The 14,559-nt window shown below is 58.2% G+C and overlaps 1 protein-coding gene across 1 annotated transcript; it reads left to right on the forward strand.

Moving 5' to 3' along the window:
• The first annotated feature begins 1,668 nt into the window (after window positions 1–1,668).
• Window positions 1,669–14,085, forward strand: EFNB1 (ephrin B1). The gene is made up of 5 exons (XM_082681545.1): window positions 1,669–2,095; window positions 10,588–10,865; window positions 11,632–11,724; window positions 11,942–12,070; window positions 12,233–14,085. The coding sequence occupies exons 1-5, from the start codon at window positions 1,968–1,970 to the stop codon at window positions 12,643–12,645; spliced, it is 1,041 nt and encodes a 346-aa protein (XP_082537671.1). The 5' UTR covers window positions 1,669–1,967; the 3' UTR covers window positions 12,646–14,085.
• The last annotated feature ends 474 nt before the right edge of the window (window positions 14,086–14,559 follow it).

Below are 14,559 nucleotides of genomic sequence, written 5' to 3' on the forward strand. Positions count from 1 at the left end.
CCAGATCTTACTCCTAGTGCTCCCTCCTCCTCCCCATACCGGGCCGCGGTTCTAGCCAAGGTCACCACCCCTGTCCCGGGTCTTGTGCTCGAGCGCGTGTGCCAGGCTCGTGTGTGCCACGCTCCCGTTGGAGTGGGCGCTCTCAGTCTGTCCCAGGCACCCGCGGTGCTATAGAAGACCAGTAGGGGGAGACATTAGCACGTGGGTACATCTGCCGAGGTCCAACTGGGGAGAGCGGGTCGGACCGGGAGGGTCTGCGCTATGGGCTGGAGCCAAAGTTATAAGCAAGGAAGCAAGGAGGGGCGGGGAGAAGGGGCTGGGAGACAAAGACCCAGATGGCGAGGCCGGGAGGTGCTGGAGTCCGGCGTCTTAGGACCAGGGCGCCAACTTTTACTTTTTCGAAAGGCTCCTCTGCCCTACGCCCTTTCCTCTTTGCCCTCGAGGTGTCTTTCTTTATCGAGGTGCCCTCTCATCCCCACTGGCCTATCCCAGGGCCTTGCCCGCGCCTTCAGACAGGACAAGACTCGAAATCTGGGCCCCTGGTGTCCCACAAGTCTCTTCCCCAAAGTTGAGATTCCCAAGGCCTGCTCCCCAGGGGCGAAGAACTCATCTTCCCAACTTTCCCGTACTTGACCCCTCTGAGACGCCACCGCCCACCGCTATCCGTTTGTTCAGGACTCCGGGTCCGGGTCCATGTGCAAGCGGACACTGCACGGCGAGGGCGGAAGGAGGAAAGCCCACCAGAGCCCTATGTGAGATGGGACCAGGAGTAAACAAGCTATCCTTGTCACGGAGGTGGGCACCGAGCAAGGACTTCAGGGCTCGCGTGTGTAACAAAAAGAATGGTAGTACTTTCCCGAGAAAAGTACTGAGCCTGTTTGGCCCAGGTCAGTGGGCCGGAGTGTCGACCAGGCGCTCGGGGAGGAGAGCAGGCCGATAGCTCTAGAGGAGCGCCAACTTCCCACGGGCTGAGCGCTCTGGTAACAGGACTAGGCAGGATCCATCCATAACCGCAGGAGCCGCACACTCAGATTGGTGCCATCGAGAGCGCGGCGTCCTTAAGAGCTCCCTAAAACCCCGCCTCCTTCCTGTTCTGGGGGCGTGGTGCAGGGCAAGGACCCCGTGACGGAGCTTGCTATTGGCTAAGATGCGTAGGGTTGGCCTTGCGTACGCCTGAGCAGGGGAGTAGACAGCTCAGCGGCGGCGGAGGGAGTGTATGCGCGCTGGTCAGCAGTGGGAGGTGTGTGAGCCTCGCACTGACCGTAGAGCCTCGGGCGCAATCGCCAGGGAGCTAGGACTCGGCGACTGGGCTGCCGGGCCACCCGGCCTAGGCTTCAGAGGCGCAAACTGATGGGACTAGCTCGCTCGGCAGTGTCTCCGCGCTCTTCTAAGTACACTGAGCGGGCCCCGCGCTGAAGTCGAAGCTGTCGGGGGGCGCGCAGCCCGGAGTCCCAGTGTGGCCTGGAGGAACGGAGCCCGTGCTAGGGCGGCCCGGTCGGGAGCCCCCAGACCGAGCTCGTGTGGTGGGGAGACTCCCACTTCTTCCCAGGGGTGCCGATCCCGGGGCGGTCGAGGCGTCCGGGCGGCCACCGAGTCCCCAGCGGTGAGACCCCGTCGGGGAGAGGTCGCACAGTCCCAAACAGTCTCGGGGAGCCGAGCGGAATCGGACGGGATCACCCGGGGGCGCAGAGCCCCCGTCGTGCTTCGTGCGGCGGAGAGGCCAGTGGAGCGAGCCCTCGGAGGCCACAGCTCATGCTCGGGTTGGGGGCGGCTGCCCAGTGAGTCCTCCTGGCCGGCGGGGCGGAGAAGAGCGACACCGAAGCCGGCGGGAGGGGAGCACTTCAAGGCCGGCGGCTGCGGAGGATGGGCGCCTGAGCTTCTCGGAGCGCAGCGCGGCACGGGAAGGCGAGGCCAGCTTTGCTGAGGAGGCGCCAGGGCATCCCGAAGTGCAGCCTGCCCCAGGGAAGATGGCCCGGCCTGGCCAGCGTTGGCTCGGCAAGTGGCTTGTGGCGATGGTCGTGTTGGCGCTGTGCCGGCTCGCCACCCCGCTGGCCAAGAATCTAGAGCCCGTGTCCTGGAGCTCCCTCAACCCCAAGTGAGTAACTTATCTGCTCTGGTCCCTGGGGGTGAGGCCACGCGCCCCCGAGCGCCTGTGGGAAGGTGTTCGGAGGAGGAGCGGCGCCCCATTTTGTCTATGGCTTTTTCGAGTGTGTTTCCCTGCGGCCGGGCGGGGAAGGGTGCGGTGGGGTTGGGTGGGGGCACTTGGCTGGGTTGTGACCCCTCAGCTTCCCGGCCCTCTCCTCCGCACGTCCCGGATCAAGTCGAGGTGGTCGCGCCGGGCGGAGCTGGGAGTCTGAGCGCCTTTGAGCGCACCGGAGAGCTGGGTCGGGGAGAGAAAGCAGCCCCCTCTGGGGCCCCTGGGAACGTGGCGGTTTTCGCCAAGAGCCGCTGGGGGCGGGGGGTGGGCGAGCTTGACCTGGGCGGGGGAAGAGGCCGGAACACAGGTTCCCCGTTTGTTTAGCTGTGAAGGGACCGTGGCGTGGGACTTCGCGCTTGGGGCGGGTGGCAGTGCCTGTATCTCCATTCGGGCTTCTCTCATTTTCATTTCTCTTTCTTCCCAGTTTGCTTCCCTAGCTTTTCGCTTTGCCGTCTCTCCTAGCCTCCCCCCACCCCCGACTTTCTCCCTGCTGGGTCCGTGGAAGGGCGGGCGCCGCTCCCAGGCTCACAAAGGCGGCGGGTGGAGAGGGGCGGAGTGGGAGAGAGGTTTTGTTGGGGGGGGGGGTGTCGATCCAGCGCTCGTCGGGGGTCCAATGGAGCCGGCGGCAGAGCTTCCAGGGCTGGCCGGGGTGGAGAGTGGCGGCCGAGGTGGCTAGGGAAGTGGGTGGCAAGCAAAGGATTCCTGCCCAGGCGGGTCCCACTGGCCCCCCCACCTTCTGTCCTCAGATTGGGGAGTTGTGCTTAGCTTTCCCAAAGGGGTTGGGGAGGCAGCTATGTAGAGGAGATCCTTTCTTTTCTCCCTCCTCCTTACCCTTCACAATCCTCCCCCACCTCCCAACAACACACACACCTTTCAGGGCGGTGGCTCAGTGGTTTCTGGGCTGTTAGTGGGGAGTCGCTGGATTGTGTAGTGACCTCTGGACCTTTTTCTCTTTTGGCATCCAGGACTCAGGTTGGAACCCAGGGTCAAAATTGCTCTTCCTTCTTGTTTTCTGGAGGTCCCAGCAGTGTGCGGACACCCCACTTAGTGGGAAACTGGGGGCCCTTGGCCTGTCCTCTGTGCTCTATGATTCCTGTACCTGGAATCTCTTCCTGTCCACTCTTATGGGCTCCCTGCTAACTTCCCGAGCTCCTGCCTGTCTTGACCTCTTAGGTTCCAGGGGTCATGCACCTCAGCCCTGGAGTGGGAGAGGGCAGCTTCTTTACTTCTCTTCTCCTTAGGTTAAGGTACGGTCCTATTTATTGGTTAGTGGGATGTCTAAACCAGGGTCAGGGTACAAGGAAAGGGATTGACAACGATTTTTCCTTAACCCAGAAGCCAAACTGGGCCCAGTGCTCTCCTAACAGCAGGGACTCAAAATGGTCTGGGGGCCTCGGGCTGCTCAGACCAAGGAGAAAGGCTGTGAAGTGCCCAGTTCCCTCCTGTAAAGGTGGAGGCTGGAAATGCTCTCTCTTGAGCCAGGAGAGCTGAAATCAGCCTGGGGTAGCCCATCCTAGGGGCTCATGGGAGTGACCTAATTGCTCTCTCGGGTCTCTAACCAGAGATAGCAGGCAGCTCCACAGCTGGAAAGGAGCCCTCCTGCAGAGTGAGGTCGGGGGTGGCTGGGAGAAACAAGATCTCCCTGAGCTTCACCCTTTTTGTGTCTTGAGGCCTGAGTGCTCTGGAACGGTTTGCAGGTTTTTGAGATCTGCCCCATTCCCCGATCCACTTCAGGCTGAGGGTAGGCATCCTGGGGGTGGTGGGAGTGGTGGCTGAGGCCTCAATAGGACTTGCACGAATTCCATCCTGTAATTGAGCAGATCCTGGGAATGGTGGGGGACTCATACTGGTGCCCCTGCGCGCAGCACCCCCTCCAGAGTTCCATCTATGCTCAGGGGTCTGGAATGCAGCCTGTCTGTGTGTGTTGGCACGGGTTTGGGGGGGCAGGAGGACAGGAGGAAGGCACTGCCCTCAGCTTCACTCTGAGCTCGGGGAGGCTGTCTCTGCCACTGCGCCCAAGCCTGGGACTGCCACAGCCTTTCAAATCAACGGTCTTTTCCTGTCCGTCTCTCCCTCTTTTCCTCCTGCCTGACTTCTCCCTCTCAGGCCCTTGTCGGTTCGCCCTCTCACATCCTGTGTGAGCCGCGTTCACTCTCCAGCTCTGCTTGCCCGCTCTCCCTCTTTCTCACACTCCCTCTCACTCTTAGTCACTCTCTGCCTCTTTTTCTCGAGTCCTTTTGTTTCTCGCACATGCCCGTGCTCTCCCTCACAGGCTCATTTTCTCTCTTCCCTCCCCTCTTCCTCCCAGCTTTTGGTCTCTCGCCTCAGTCCTGTCAGGAGCTGGCAACCCCCCCCCCGAAATCTCCCAGCGCCTATAAACCCTGCTTAATTGCTTCCTCCTTGGTAAAAAATCAAAATAAAGAAGTGGTGGGGCTGGGGGTATGTTTCCAGGTTCCAGGATACGGGCAGCCCCAGCCCTGACCGGGAGAGGGGAGCCGGAAGGGCTGACTCCAGACTCCCAGCCTCTTTCCCAAATTGGTGCTGTGGCCTTCCAGGGTGGTAGTCCCTGGGTGGCAAGAGCTTGGCCCCTTGTCAGATTTGCCCGATAAGTGTAGGGTGGGAAGGTGGGTCTGGGCCCGTTAGAGGTTGGGAGGAACCAGAGTACATGGGCATGCTTGTGTGGGGTGGGGGGGCTGTGATGGAAGGTCCCAGGGCAGACCCCTCCTCCAGCCTCCTCCCCTGAGAACTTGGGGCAGCCGGCAGGCCTCATACTTGAGTCCTCAGCCAAGTCCAGCTGCTGCAGTTCAGTCTCTCAGTCCCATTCTGACCCCTTCCTGCCCCCCACTCAGGTTCCTCCACCTCCAGAGAGTGGGAATGTGCCTGAGATCATATTACACCTTCCCTGCAAGGGGCGGGGGTGGGGGCTTCAGCTTGGCATCCAGGACCCTTGACTCCATCCAGCATGGGTGGGGGCAGCTGCAGACCCCAACCCAGGCTTGCCTGCTACAAGCCAAAGTGTAGGTCCCAGCCCCCTCACAGCTGTTCCAGCTCACAGTCCTGGGGAGGCCAGCTCAGGGGGCCCCTTTCCGGGGTGGCTAGGGACCTGACCTCTTCTACTCTGTGGCTGATTGGCCACAGGTGGGGGCCTGAAAGTGATGGGAAGCCAGCAGCTCCTCTAAAGTTCCCTGTTCCCCTCCCTCCCTCCCCCACCCCCAGGCAGCCAGACCTGGGGCAAGAAGGGCCTGGTAAGGCTGGACTGGAGGCTGAATCCAGGGTTCCCTTTCTCCCCTCAGGCTCTCCACTGCCTCACCAACTATTAGGGATGGGGATGAGTGGGCCCTGGATACCACTGTGCATCACTGTTTCCTGGTGTTGGGAGTATGGAGTGGGTGGGCCAGCCAGGAGGCCGCTGGTTGCCATGGGAACAGTAGGTTTGCGGGGAGGGTCCACCCTGTGATTATTAGGGGAGCTGAGGTAAGGGAATGCTCACCAGCCATGTTCTGGGTTCCTTGCCCTGGGCTCTGTAGCAGCCCCTCCTGGGTGGGTTCTCATTGTAGCTGTTTTGGGTGGCGGTGCTAGCAGCCAGGAGTGTAGTCAGCTCGTTCAGCTTCTTCTAAATGGTACTGTGCTTGGTGTGCTAACTAACAGTTGGGCAGTACCTTGCTACCTCCAAAGCATTCTCAGATATGAACTCACTGGATGTTCCCAACAGCCCTGGGAAGTTGGAATTGCCCATTTTCCAGACGAGGAGGCATTTGCCCAGAAAAGGAAAATGACTTGTTTAAAGTCAGTCAGCTCGTAGTGGGGAGAGCTGTGCCTTGTGCCATTCTTTCCACACCATCCCACTGCCTTGGAATCTGGGAGAGACTGGGTTTCGGAGGAGGCGCTGGCTTTTGCCCCCGGCTTTCGCTCTCACCTCACAGGTGTGTGTGCATCTGTCCTTGTGACTCAGGCCCTGCCCACGTGGGATGAGCAGTGCTCCAGCTTCCTCATTTGATTTTACTAGGCCTACGTCTGAGGGCCGCTTGCTCGGGGTGACCTGATCTAGAGGCAGCCAGCTCGATGCCTGGCACTCTCCCTCCCGGGCTCTGAATAGCAGCCTTGGTTCCTCTCTGGGCCAGGAATCTCACTGCCTCTCAGGGACCCCACAGAAAGCAGACAACAAGGAAGGGGCTGTTAAGCCCTCAGTGGGCCCTAGCATTGGCCAGGTGGGGCAGAGGGGAGGCATAGTTCAGTGTAGGTGTGGGGGGGACTTCCTCTGGGGCTCTCCTGGCTTCCCTGCCTCCGACAGTGCTGTGTGTGTGCCAGGACCCAGCTGCTGTTCCTGCCCACCCACGCCTGGGCGGGCACTGCTGGGACATGCCAGGCCTGCTCCTGCTGCCTCGGGGGCTGGGTGGAGCTGGGGGAGTGAAAGAGGAGCCTTTAATTTGGGGTCTCCCCACCCTTGCTGGGATGAGAGCACACTTGAGCTCCAGCTTGGGTTCTGTCCTCCGCTGGTCCTGCCACCCTGGGGTGCAGGCGCAGTGGTGCCGGAGTCACTGAATCAAAGCTGTGGCTAGAGTCTTCTACCAAACCTGGGCTGGCATGGCCTAGGACCAGGCTCTCCCTTTGGCCACTCTCTGACCACAAGTCCCTAGAGCCTGAGGGAAGGATGAGAGGGAAGGAAGTGTGGTGGAACGTGGGCAGCTTTCTAGGCATGACCCCCATAGCTCCAAACTCTCTCTGCTATAGATTGTCTGTGTATGGGTGGATAGGGGCTTAACTGGACAAAGAAGCAGGGGGGGGGCAGTTGGCCTCTGACCAGCACTGGCCACTACCCCAGACCCTCAGGCTTCTTCTCTCCCAGGATTCTTTTCAGCAGTCATGGTGATACTTCTAAGCTCAGTAGGCAGGCTGGGGGAGAGACTTGGGCTAGGGTAGAGGGGAAGAGGCAGGCCACAGACAGAGACTGAATGGCAGGCTGCCTCCCTAAGTCCTTTTACTCCCTGGGGTGGCTCCCTGGGGTCCCAGGAGCTATCAGAGGCTAAGGAGGGAAGGCCTCAGGGGTTACCATGGCGACCTGCTGCAGGCTTCCTGCTGGGCCATGTCAATCCCCTTATTTTCCAGAAAAGGGCTTTGTCTGGGGGTGGCCCCAGGCAGGAAAGCTTGGTTTGATAATGGGGGGAGTAGTAGTTTTTGAAAACTGGGGGGTAAAGAGTTTAACTAGGTACTCTCTTCCTCCTCCTGTCGGCCCCTACTCCTAACCTGGTGGGTACGAGGGGAGACCAGCAGGGTCCCCGCTGTACAGGATGACTAGCGTCATACCTGACCTTGGGCTTCACTCTCACGGGCTGCATACCCACACCTCGTGGCCTCTCACCACTTTCTGGGGCTTCTCACAGGCCCAGAGGCACTTTTCACAGTGGTGGGGAAGAAGCTGAGAAGGTACCATCATGGGGGACCAGGGTCAGGGAAGGTGGGTCTCATCAGGCTCCTCTCCCTTCTGCACTTTAGGGGAAGGTGAGTTTCCCTCTGCCAGCTGCTATGCAAATGAACTCATGAATATTTATGAATTCTGTTCTCTGAGGTTGACAAGAGTCTGAGGGGTGTTGGGGGCAATAGTCTTCTCTCCTCCCCCTCCCCCACCCACTATGTAGACATCTGTTTCCTCGGTTGTCTCTGGGTTCCAGGGCTCCAGAACCTGAATGGTGATGGGAGACTGCTCAGGGTAGACAAGACTCCCTGGTGAGTAAGGCGGGCCAAGTGGTTAGAAAAGTGAGCTGGCCTGTACCCCTTTGCGTGCCCTCTACCTGCTGTCATCTCCAGTTACGGTCTTACGGAGGTGCAGCTCTATAAGGATTCAGCCAATGTTTAAGGTACTCTTAGACCCCTAGGAGTTAACATCCTGGGTGAGTTTAGGCTCCTCGGGTTGGCTTTGAGCACCCCTCTTCAACAGGAACATTCACCTGGTTACTCATTCCCTCACATGAGGAGCCTGGACTCAGTAGGTCTCGAAGGTTCCTTCTATCTCTAAGATGTTAGAAGTTGTCTAATCCTACTGCCTGGATGGAACCAGTATGAAGATTGGAAAGTGAAAAATGCCTTAGGAATTATAGAGGCTTTGGTGAAACTTCTTGGCTTTCTGTAGCGCATGGAGTTGGGGGTGTTTTCTCTCAAATGTTTGTGTGGGCCTCCATCCCATGCCTGCTTCCTTTCTGGCCTTCTGGAGTGTGGTAAAGCTAGGTACTAAGGTGGGTGAGACCTCCTTGTTGTTGCTTTTACCCTCCTGCACAGAAGGATGGCAGGTCCCAGCTTAGTGGAGCTTCCCTGGACGTGGAGAGAGGGCTGCTGTTCTTCATCCACTCCATCTACTTGGTCTAGTTCCCTTAGTCACCTCCTTGGGTATCATTTCCCTCCATCCGGTGAGGATACTGAGCTCCCAGGAGGCCCTTGTGCCTTGTAGCCCCCACTGTGGAATGGGCCCTCAGGGAGTAGAACCATGTTCTTCCACCGTTAGCTTCATTCCCTTGAAGCACTGCCTTCGGCCCTTCATTGTCCCTTCTGCTAGAGAGTCTGTCCCCCACTGGATGAAACCCACACTGCTTCTTGTGACCCTGGCCTTTCAGTCTGGCCCCAGCTGAGCTTTACCCCCTCTTCTTCTGCTCCTCTCTACCCATCACTGGGCCAGTCACTGGCCTGGGTTTTTTGTCCCAACCACTGCTGTCTGCTCTTGCTGGATGTTGACTTCTTATTCCTCCCCCAGGATCTGCTTTCATCCCACTCTTTCTGTGGGACCATTTCTGACTGTCCTGTCCGATGAGCTGTCTCCTTCCTCTCTCTGCGTCCAGCCCTTGCCTTTTGAGCCACCATCCTCTCACACAGCCTCCAGATAGCCTGGTGCTATCCATTGCTGCGGCATGGGCCATTTACTTTTCTGAACCACACCGGACAGTAGAGTCCTTGAGGATGGAGCTGTATCATCTTTTCCTCTTTCCCACCCAAGAAACGAGACTGGGCTCATAGGTCCTTGGTGTTAGTGTCTGGCCTCCTGCCTCTTGGCAGACCACGCTATTTCTAAGCAGGAATCACGGTTGAGTGCCAACTATGTGCTCTATACATGCCATCATGCCTCCCCTCCACCATCCTTGGAGGAGGGCCTCTTCCCATCCCCAGTTTATAAGTGAGGACACTGAAAGATAGGGAGATCAGGCAGCTCATCCAAGGTCACAGAGCTAGTAAGGGCCACCATCCATCTGATTCCAAAGTCTGTCTTCTTTCTCCTACATTGTACCGACTTGCTCCCAGGCTCAGAAATGGCCGAGAGCGCTTACTGTGCTTAGGCAAGGACAGGATGATGTGAATCGGTGGCCCCAGGCAGCTGCCCTCCCCCTGCTATTTCCCAGTGCCTGGCCTTCTGGATTAGAAGATGAACCTGGCTCGGGAGGCATTTGTCCATCTCCTCTCAGGATGGGGAGCAGAGGCTGTGTGTGTGTGTGTGTGTGTGTGTGTGTGTGTGTGTGTGTGTGTGTGTGTGTGTGTGTGTGTGGTGGGAGTGGATTAGAAGGCAGATGAGCGAGGTTCCTGGGGCTCTGTCTTGTATGATCTGTTGTTCCTGCTCAGGCCTCTTCTCCCCTTTCTCTGTTATCCTTTGCAGTGAGACTGGCCAGATTTGGGGATTCAGGCTTTTGCATTATGGGGGTGGGATGAGTCCTGGTAGGATGCCAGGCAGTGGGAGTGGGGAGTGGAGAGAGCTGTGTGGAGCTGTACCTGGCTGGAGACTGTGCCCATTATCCCTTGGCTCTAGGCAAGGCCTGTTCCTATCTCCCCATCATGCCCAAGATTAGCAAGGATGGGGGAGAAGGCATGGGGCCAAGATAGGTTGTGCATCCCCAGCCGTTGGCTGGGAGCTGTGGGGGTGGTTTCTAGGGCTCATTGTGTGTGTGCTTCTTTGTGTGTGTCTGTGCGCATGAGCGCATGTACACGCGTGTGTGCTGGAGGGCCGGTAGCAGAGGCTATGAAGGAATGTGAGTATGTTGGGAGTGCGAGGAGGACAGGGCTGCCACATCCAGGCAACCCAAGCCTGACATCTAGGTGCCCAGCCCATCTGCCACGTCAGCCCCCCTGCGGAAATGCCACATTAGGACAAAGGGCTCCCCCAGCCAGGCAGTGCCCCACCCTGCCGAGCAGTCAAAGCCTGGCAGCCTTGCCCATGGGCCACCCCTTCCACACCCTGCTGGCAGCATGGTTCTCTTTCCCCACCCCCAGCATAAGGATGGAAAAAGGACAGAATGCCTGTCCTCGCCATCTCCACCCAGTGTGCCCAGCCTGGCCCTCATTGTCTGCTCCCCTGGTTCTGGGGATGGCCTGAGACCCCCAACCCTGAGGCTAACCATCTCTTCCTTCTTGGGCAGGTTTCTGAGTGGGAAGGGCCTGGTGATCTACCCAAAGATTGGAGACAAGCTGGACATCATCTGCCCCCGAGCAGAAGCTGGGCGGCCCTATGAGTACTACAAGCTGTACCTGGTGCGGCCTGAGCAGGCAGCTGCCTGCAGCACCGTGCTCGACCCCAACGTGCTGGTCACCTGCAATAGGCCAGAGCAGGAAATCCGTTTCACCATCAAGTTCCAGGAGTTCAGCCCCAACTACATGGGCCTGGAGTTCAAGAAGCACCACGATTACTATATTACCTGTGAGTCCCTGCCCACCGCATGGTTCTTTCCTGTCCTGTAGCAGTGGGAACTTTTGAGTAGCGCACTGAGACCGCACACAGTTCAGGCCCAGCCTGATCCAGTCCCCTTTGAAGAGTGGCGTGCTCTCCTCGTAGTGTGGCCTTGGAATTCCGGCCCCAGCGTTTACCAAGGGGCCTCCGCTGCCAGCTCGCCCTGGCTCTAGGAGCTGGGTGGGAGACGACTCTGATTCGTGGTGCTCTCTCTCTTATTTTCTTTGCCCACCTAAGATCTAACCTTGGGAATGGCAGAATTGGCAAAGCTTCAGCCTTTCTCTTCATGGGAAACGGAGGCCCCAAGAGGTGAAGGGGCTTCTTGCCCTAGATCACACAGAGAGTTAGGGAGTGGGTTGGGTTTCCAACCCAGTTCTCCTGACACCTAATCTAGGATTCCTTCTAGTCTGTGGAGAAGTCTTCCTCACCATGCCAGTTCTGATTGCTTGGCCTCTGAGCAACGTCACCCAATGAGGAGACACATGTAGCTTCCACTGAGAAAGAAGGGCCTGTGGCCTTGGTCATGGTAGGGGAGCAGCATCCTCATGGGAGGGGCTAGTTCCTGGACTCTGTTCCTAGTGGGAGGAGAGAAGTAGAAAGGTTCATGGGTGGGTGGGAGCTGCCTGCAACTCCCTGGTTCCCAGTTCTATTCTTAAGGGCTTAGACGTCACTAGGGCTTCTGGGTAATGCTGGCAGACCTCTTCCTCCTCCTGACTGCTCTGGCCTCTTGCTGCAGCTACATCCAATGGGAGCCTGGAGGGACTGGAGAACCGGGAGGGAGGTGTGTGCCGCACACGCACCATGAAGATTGTCATGAAGGTTGGGCAAGGTGAGCACCCAGGCCGAGGGCTCCTCAGCTACGCTTTTGCGACAGATGCTCCTCACTGGGTGGCGGGGGGTGGCGTGGGGAGTAGTGGCAGAGGGGGCAGTAGGGATAGGGGATCTGAGGTCCAGTATCCGGGCCGTTCTTGGCCGGTGGGTGCTATGTAACTGAGGCACCTACGCTGCCGGAGTTCCCCCTTCACTTGTTCTCTCCCCACCCCCAGACCCCAATGCTGTGACGCCCGAGCAGCTGACTACCAGCCGGCCCAGCAAGGAGGCAGACAACACTATCAAGATGGCTACACAGGCCCCCAGTGGTCGGGGCTCCCTGGGTGACTCTGACGGCAAGCACGGTGAGTGTATGGGAGTCTCCCAGAGGGCAGAAGCCATTGCTCGGCTGCCCTTTCAGGCCCTAGCTCTGAAGGAAGGCAGGGCGTGGCCCGAGATCTGCTATGTGTCCCTGGGACCCCTGGCTGACCTTCTTCCCCTCCCTTGCCTCCCTCCCCCGTCCACAGAGACTGTGAACCAGGATGAGAAAAGCGGCTCCGGTGGGAGTGGAGGCAGCAGCGGGGACCCCGACAGCTTCTTCAACTCCAAGGTGGCATTGTTTGCGGCCGTGGGCGCCGGCTGCGTCATCTTCCTGCTCATCATCATCTTCCTGACCATCCTGCTGCTGAAGCTGCGCAAGCGGCACCGCAAGCACACGCAGCAGCGGGCGCCCGCCCTCTCGCTCAGCACCCTGGCCAGTCCTAAGGGGGGCAGTGGCACGGCGGGCACCGAGCCCAGCGACATCATCATCCCCTTACGGACTACAGAGAACAACTACTGCCCCCACTATGAGAAGGTGAGTGGGGACTACGGGCACCCTGTCTACATCGTCCAGGAGATGCCGCCCCAGAGCCCCGCGAACATCTACTACAAGGTCTGAGGGCCCTGGCAGCCTCGGCCCTGAGGGACAGTCAGCCGGGACTGCACCTCTCCATCCTCACCCACGTCCCTCCCCTTGCCAGCTGTGCCCATCTTTGTATTTAGTTTTGTAGTTTCTTGGCTTTTATAATCCCCCTTTTGCCCCGCCCCCTGGGCTTCAGAGGGGGGTGCTTGTGCCCCCAGCCCCCATGCTCTTGTGCCTTCCCCCTCTGGCCAGGCCTTTGGGCTCTGCGGGGGCACCCCTTCTTGGAGGGCAGGGTCGGACGCTGATGGACAGCAGGCAGGGAGACGCCCCCCCGGCCCTGTGCCCCCTCGCCCCCTTTCTCCCTTCCCAGGACTTCTTGTCCGCTATCATCACTGTTTTTAATGTTTTTGTGTTCATTTTTTTAGCTGTCAACTCATTTTCATCTGTTCTCTTTTTTTTTTTTTTTAAGAAAAATGGAAAAATGGAAAAGACAGCCCCTCCCCAGGTTTTCTGAGCCCAGCCTTCTGCAGTATCAGGGGCCTGGGGCAGGATGTGGCCAGCCGGGAAGCATAGGATGGCATTTCTTTTATAAACTTGTTGGCGTATTTTTTGTGGGGAGGGGACAGGCCAGGGCTGTTCTTGCCCACGAGGGAAGACAAGAGTGCCATTGGGCAAGGTGTCTCACCCTCCCCCACTGACTCTCCTTCTACAGTGCTGATCTTGGCAATGGGGTAGTGGCTGCCACCCTTCCACCAAAAAAAAAAAAAAAAAACTTCCTGTGGGATACTTGGGCATATCCTGCCTCCCTCACTCTCACGGTTATTAATGTCTTAATTGGCTGTTGCCTGGGGAACAGGAGAGCTGCTGCAGGCAGATGACCTCATGGGGGGTGGAGGGAGGTGAGGTACCCAGGTGGCTATTTGCCCTGCAGAGCTGGGAGTTCCCCCTTCTCCGCTCTGCCCTGTTCTCCCCTCACCTTTGGCACCCTTCGGCCTGGTGGGGAAACAGAGGCCCAGGGCGGAGAACTAAGCGGGTATAAGGCCAGGTAGCCTGCTTCTTTTCTGGGCTCTAGCTCAGGTGGGTGCCCCCCTAACCCAGCTCCCGCTAGCCCCCCAGTCTTGGGCTGGGGCTTGGAAAGAGGAAGAGGCTTGCCTAGGGCTGGGCCAGCACGCCGTGCACTTTGACCCCGGCTCCTTGCCAGCACGGCTGCTAACAGACTGCCACTAGCAAGCGCCTTGCAGGCACTCCCAGAGTGGCCATGGAAGGAGCTGGGCCTCCCACCATCCACTTCCACACTGCCTCCTGGCCAGGTGCCCACCCCACTGCCAGGTGGGAGAGGGAGCGGAACAGCCAGTCCCTTCCAGGTGGCAGTCGAAAGGTTTTTTTTGTTTTTGTTTCTGTTGCCATTTGTGTAAATACTAGTCTTTTTTGGAAAAAAAATAATGTAAAGATGTTTTGTATAAACTCTGAATTATTTTCTTGTTGCTTTTTTCTTAGAAAAAATGAGAACTAAAAAAAAAAAATTAACCACATGGAGAAATGGGTGTAAAATGGTGTCATGATGTTGGGGAATGACGTGTGAGTGTATGAGTGAGTATATGAGTGAGAGAGAGAGAGAGAGGGAGAGAGGGAGAGAGAGAGAGAGAGAGAGAGAGAGAGGAGGGAGAGAGAGAGAGAGCGAGCACGTGTGTGTGATTTTCATGTGCCCAAAACACTGGTGATCTGGTCTGGTATGGGAAGATGGTGGCTGTCCTAGTGGAGCAAGATGTTGAAAATGCTCTGTGCCCTTCTTCGTCACAAGTTCTTCTACCCTCTTGTTCTGCTGGACCCTGTGACCATATCCCCCTGTCTATCCTATCACCGCTGTGGCATAGGCCATGGGCATCTGCCTCGTCTGGCACTAGGCTCAGCTAGAGAGAGTAGATGGGGGAGGAGGTGTTTCCATGGGGA

The sequence above is a fragment of the Grampus griseus genome (genome assembly GCF_964374135.1).
Source record: "Grampus griseus genome assembly, chromosome: X".
In the NCBI taxonomy this organism is placed as follows: Eukaryota; Metazoa; Chordata; class Mammalia; order Artiodactyla; family Delphinidae; genus Grampus; species Grampus griseus.

What these genes read in the sequence shown, in the direction of transcription:
- EFNB1 (XM_082681545.1), top strand. Translation starts at nt 1,968, where the DNA reads ATGGCCCGGCCTGGCCAGCGTTGGCTCGGCAAGTGGCTTGTGGCGATG. An exon ending in CCACGATTACTATATTACCT is followed by an intron (nt 10,866 to 11,631) that starts GTGAGTCCCTGC and finishes CTCTTGCTGCAG; the next exon opens with CTACATCCAATGGGAGCCTG. An exon ending in TGACTCTGACGGCAAGCACG is followed by an intron (nt 12,071 to 12,232) that starts GTGAGTGTATGG and finishes CCCCGTCCACAG; the next exon opens with AGACTGTGAACCAGGATGAG.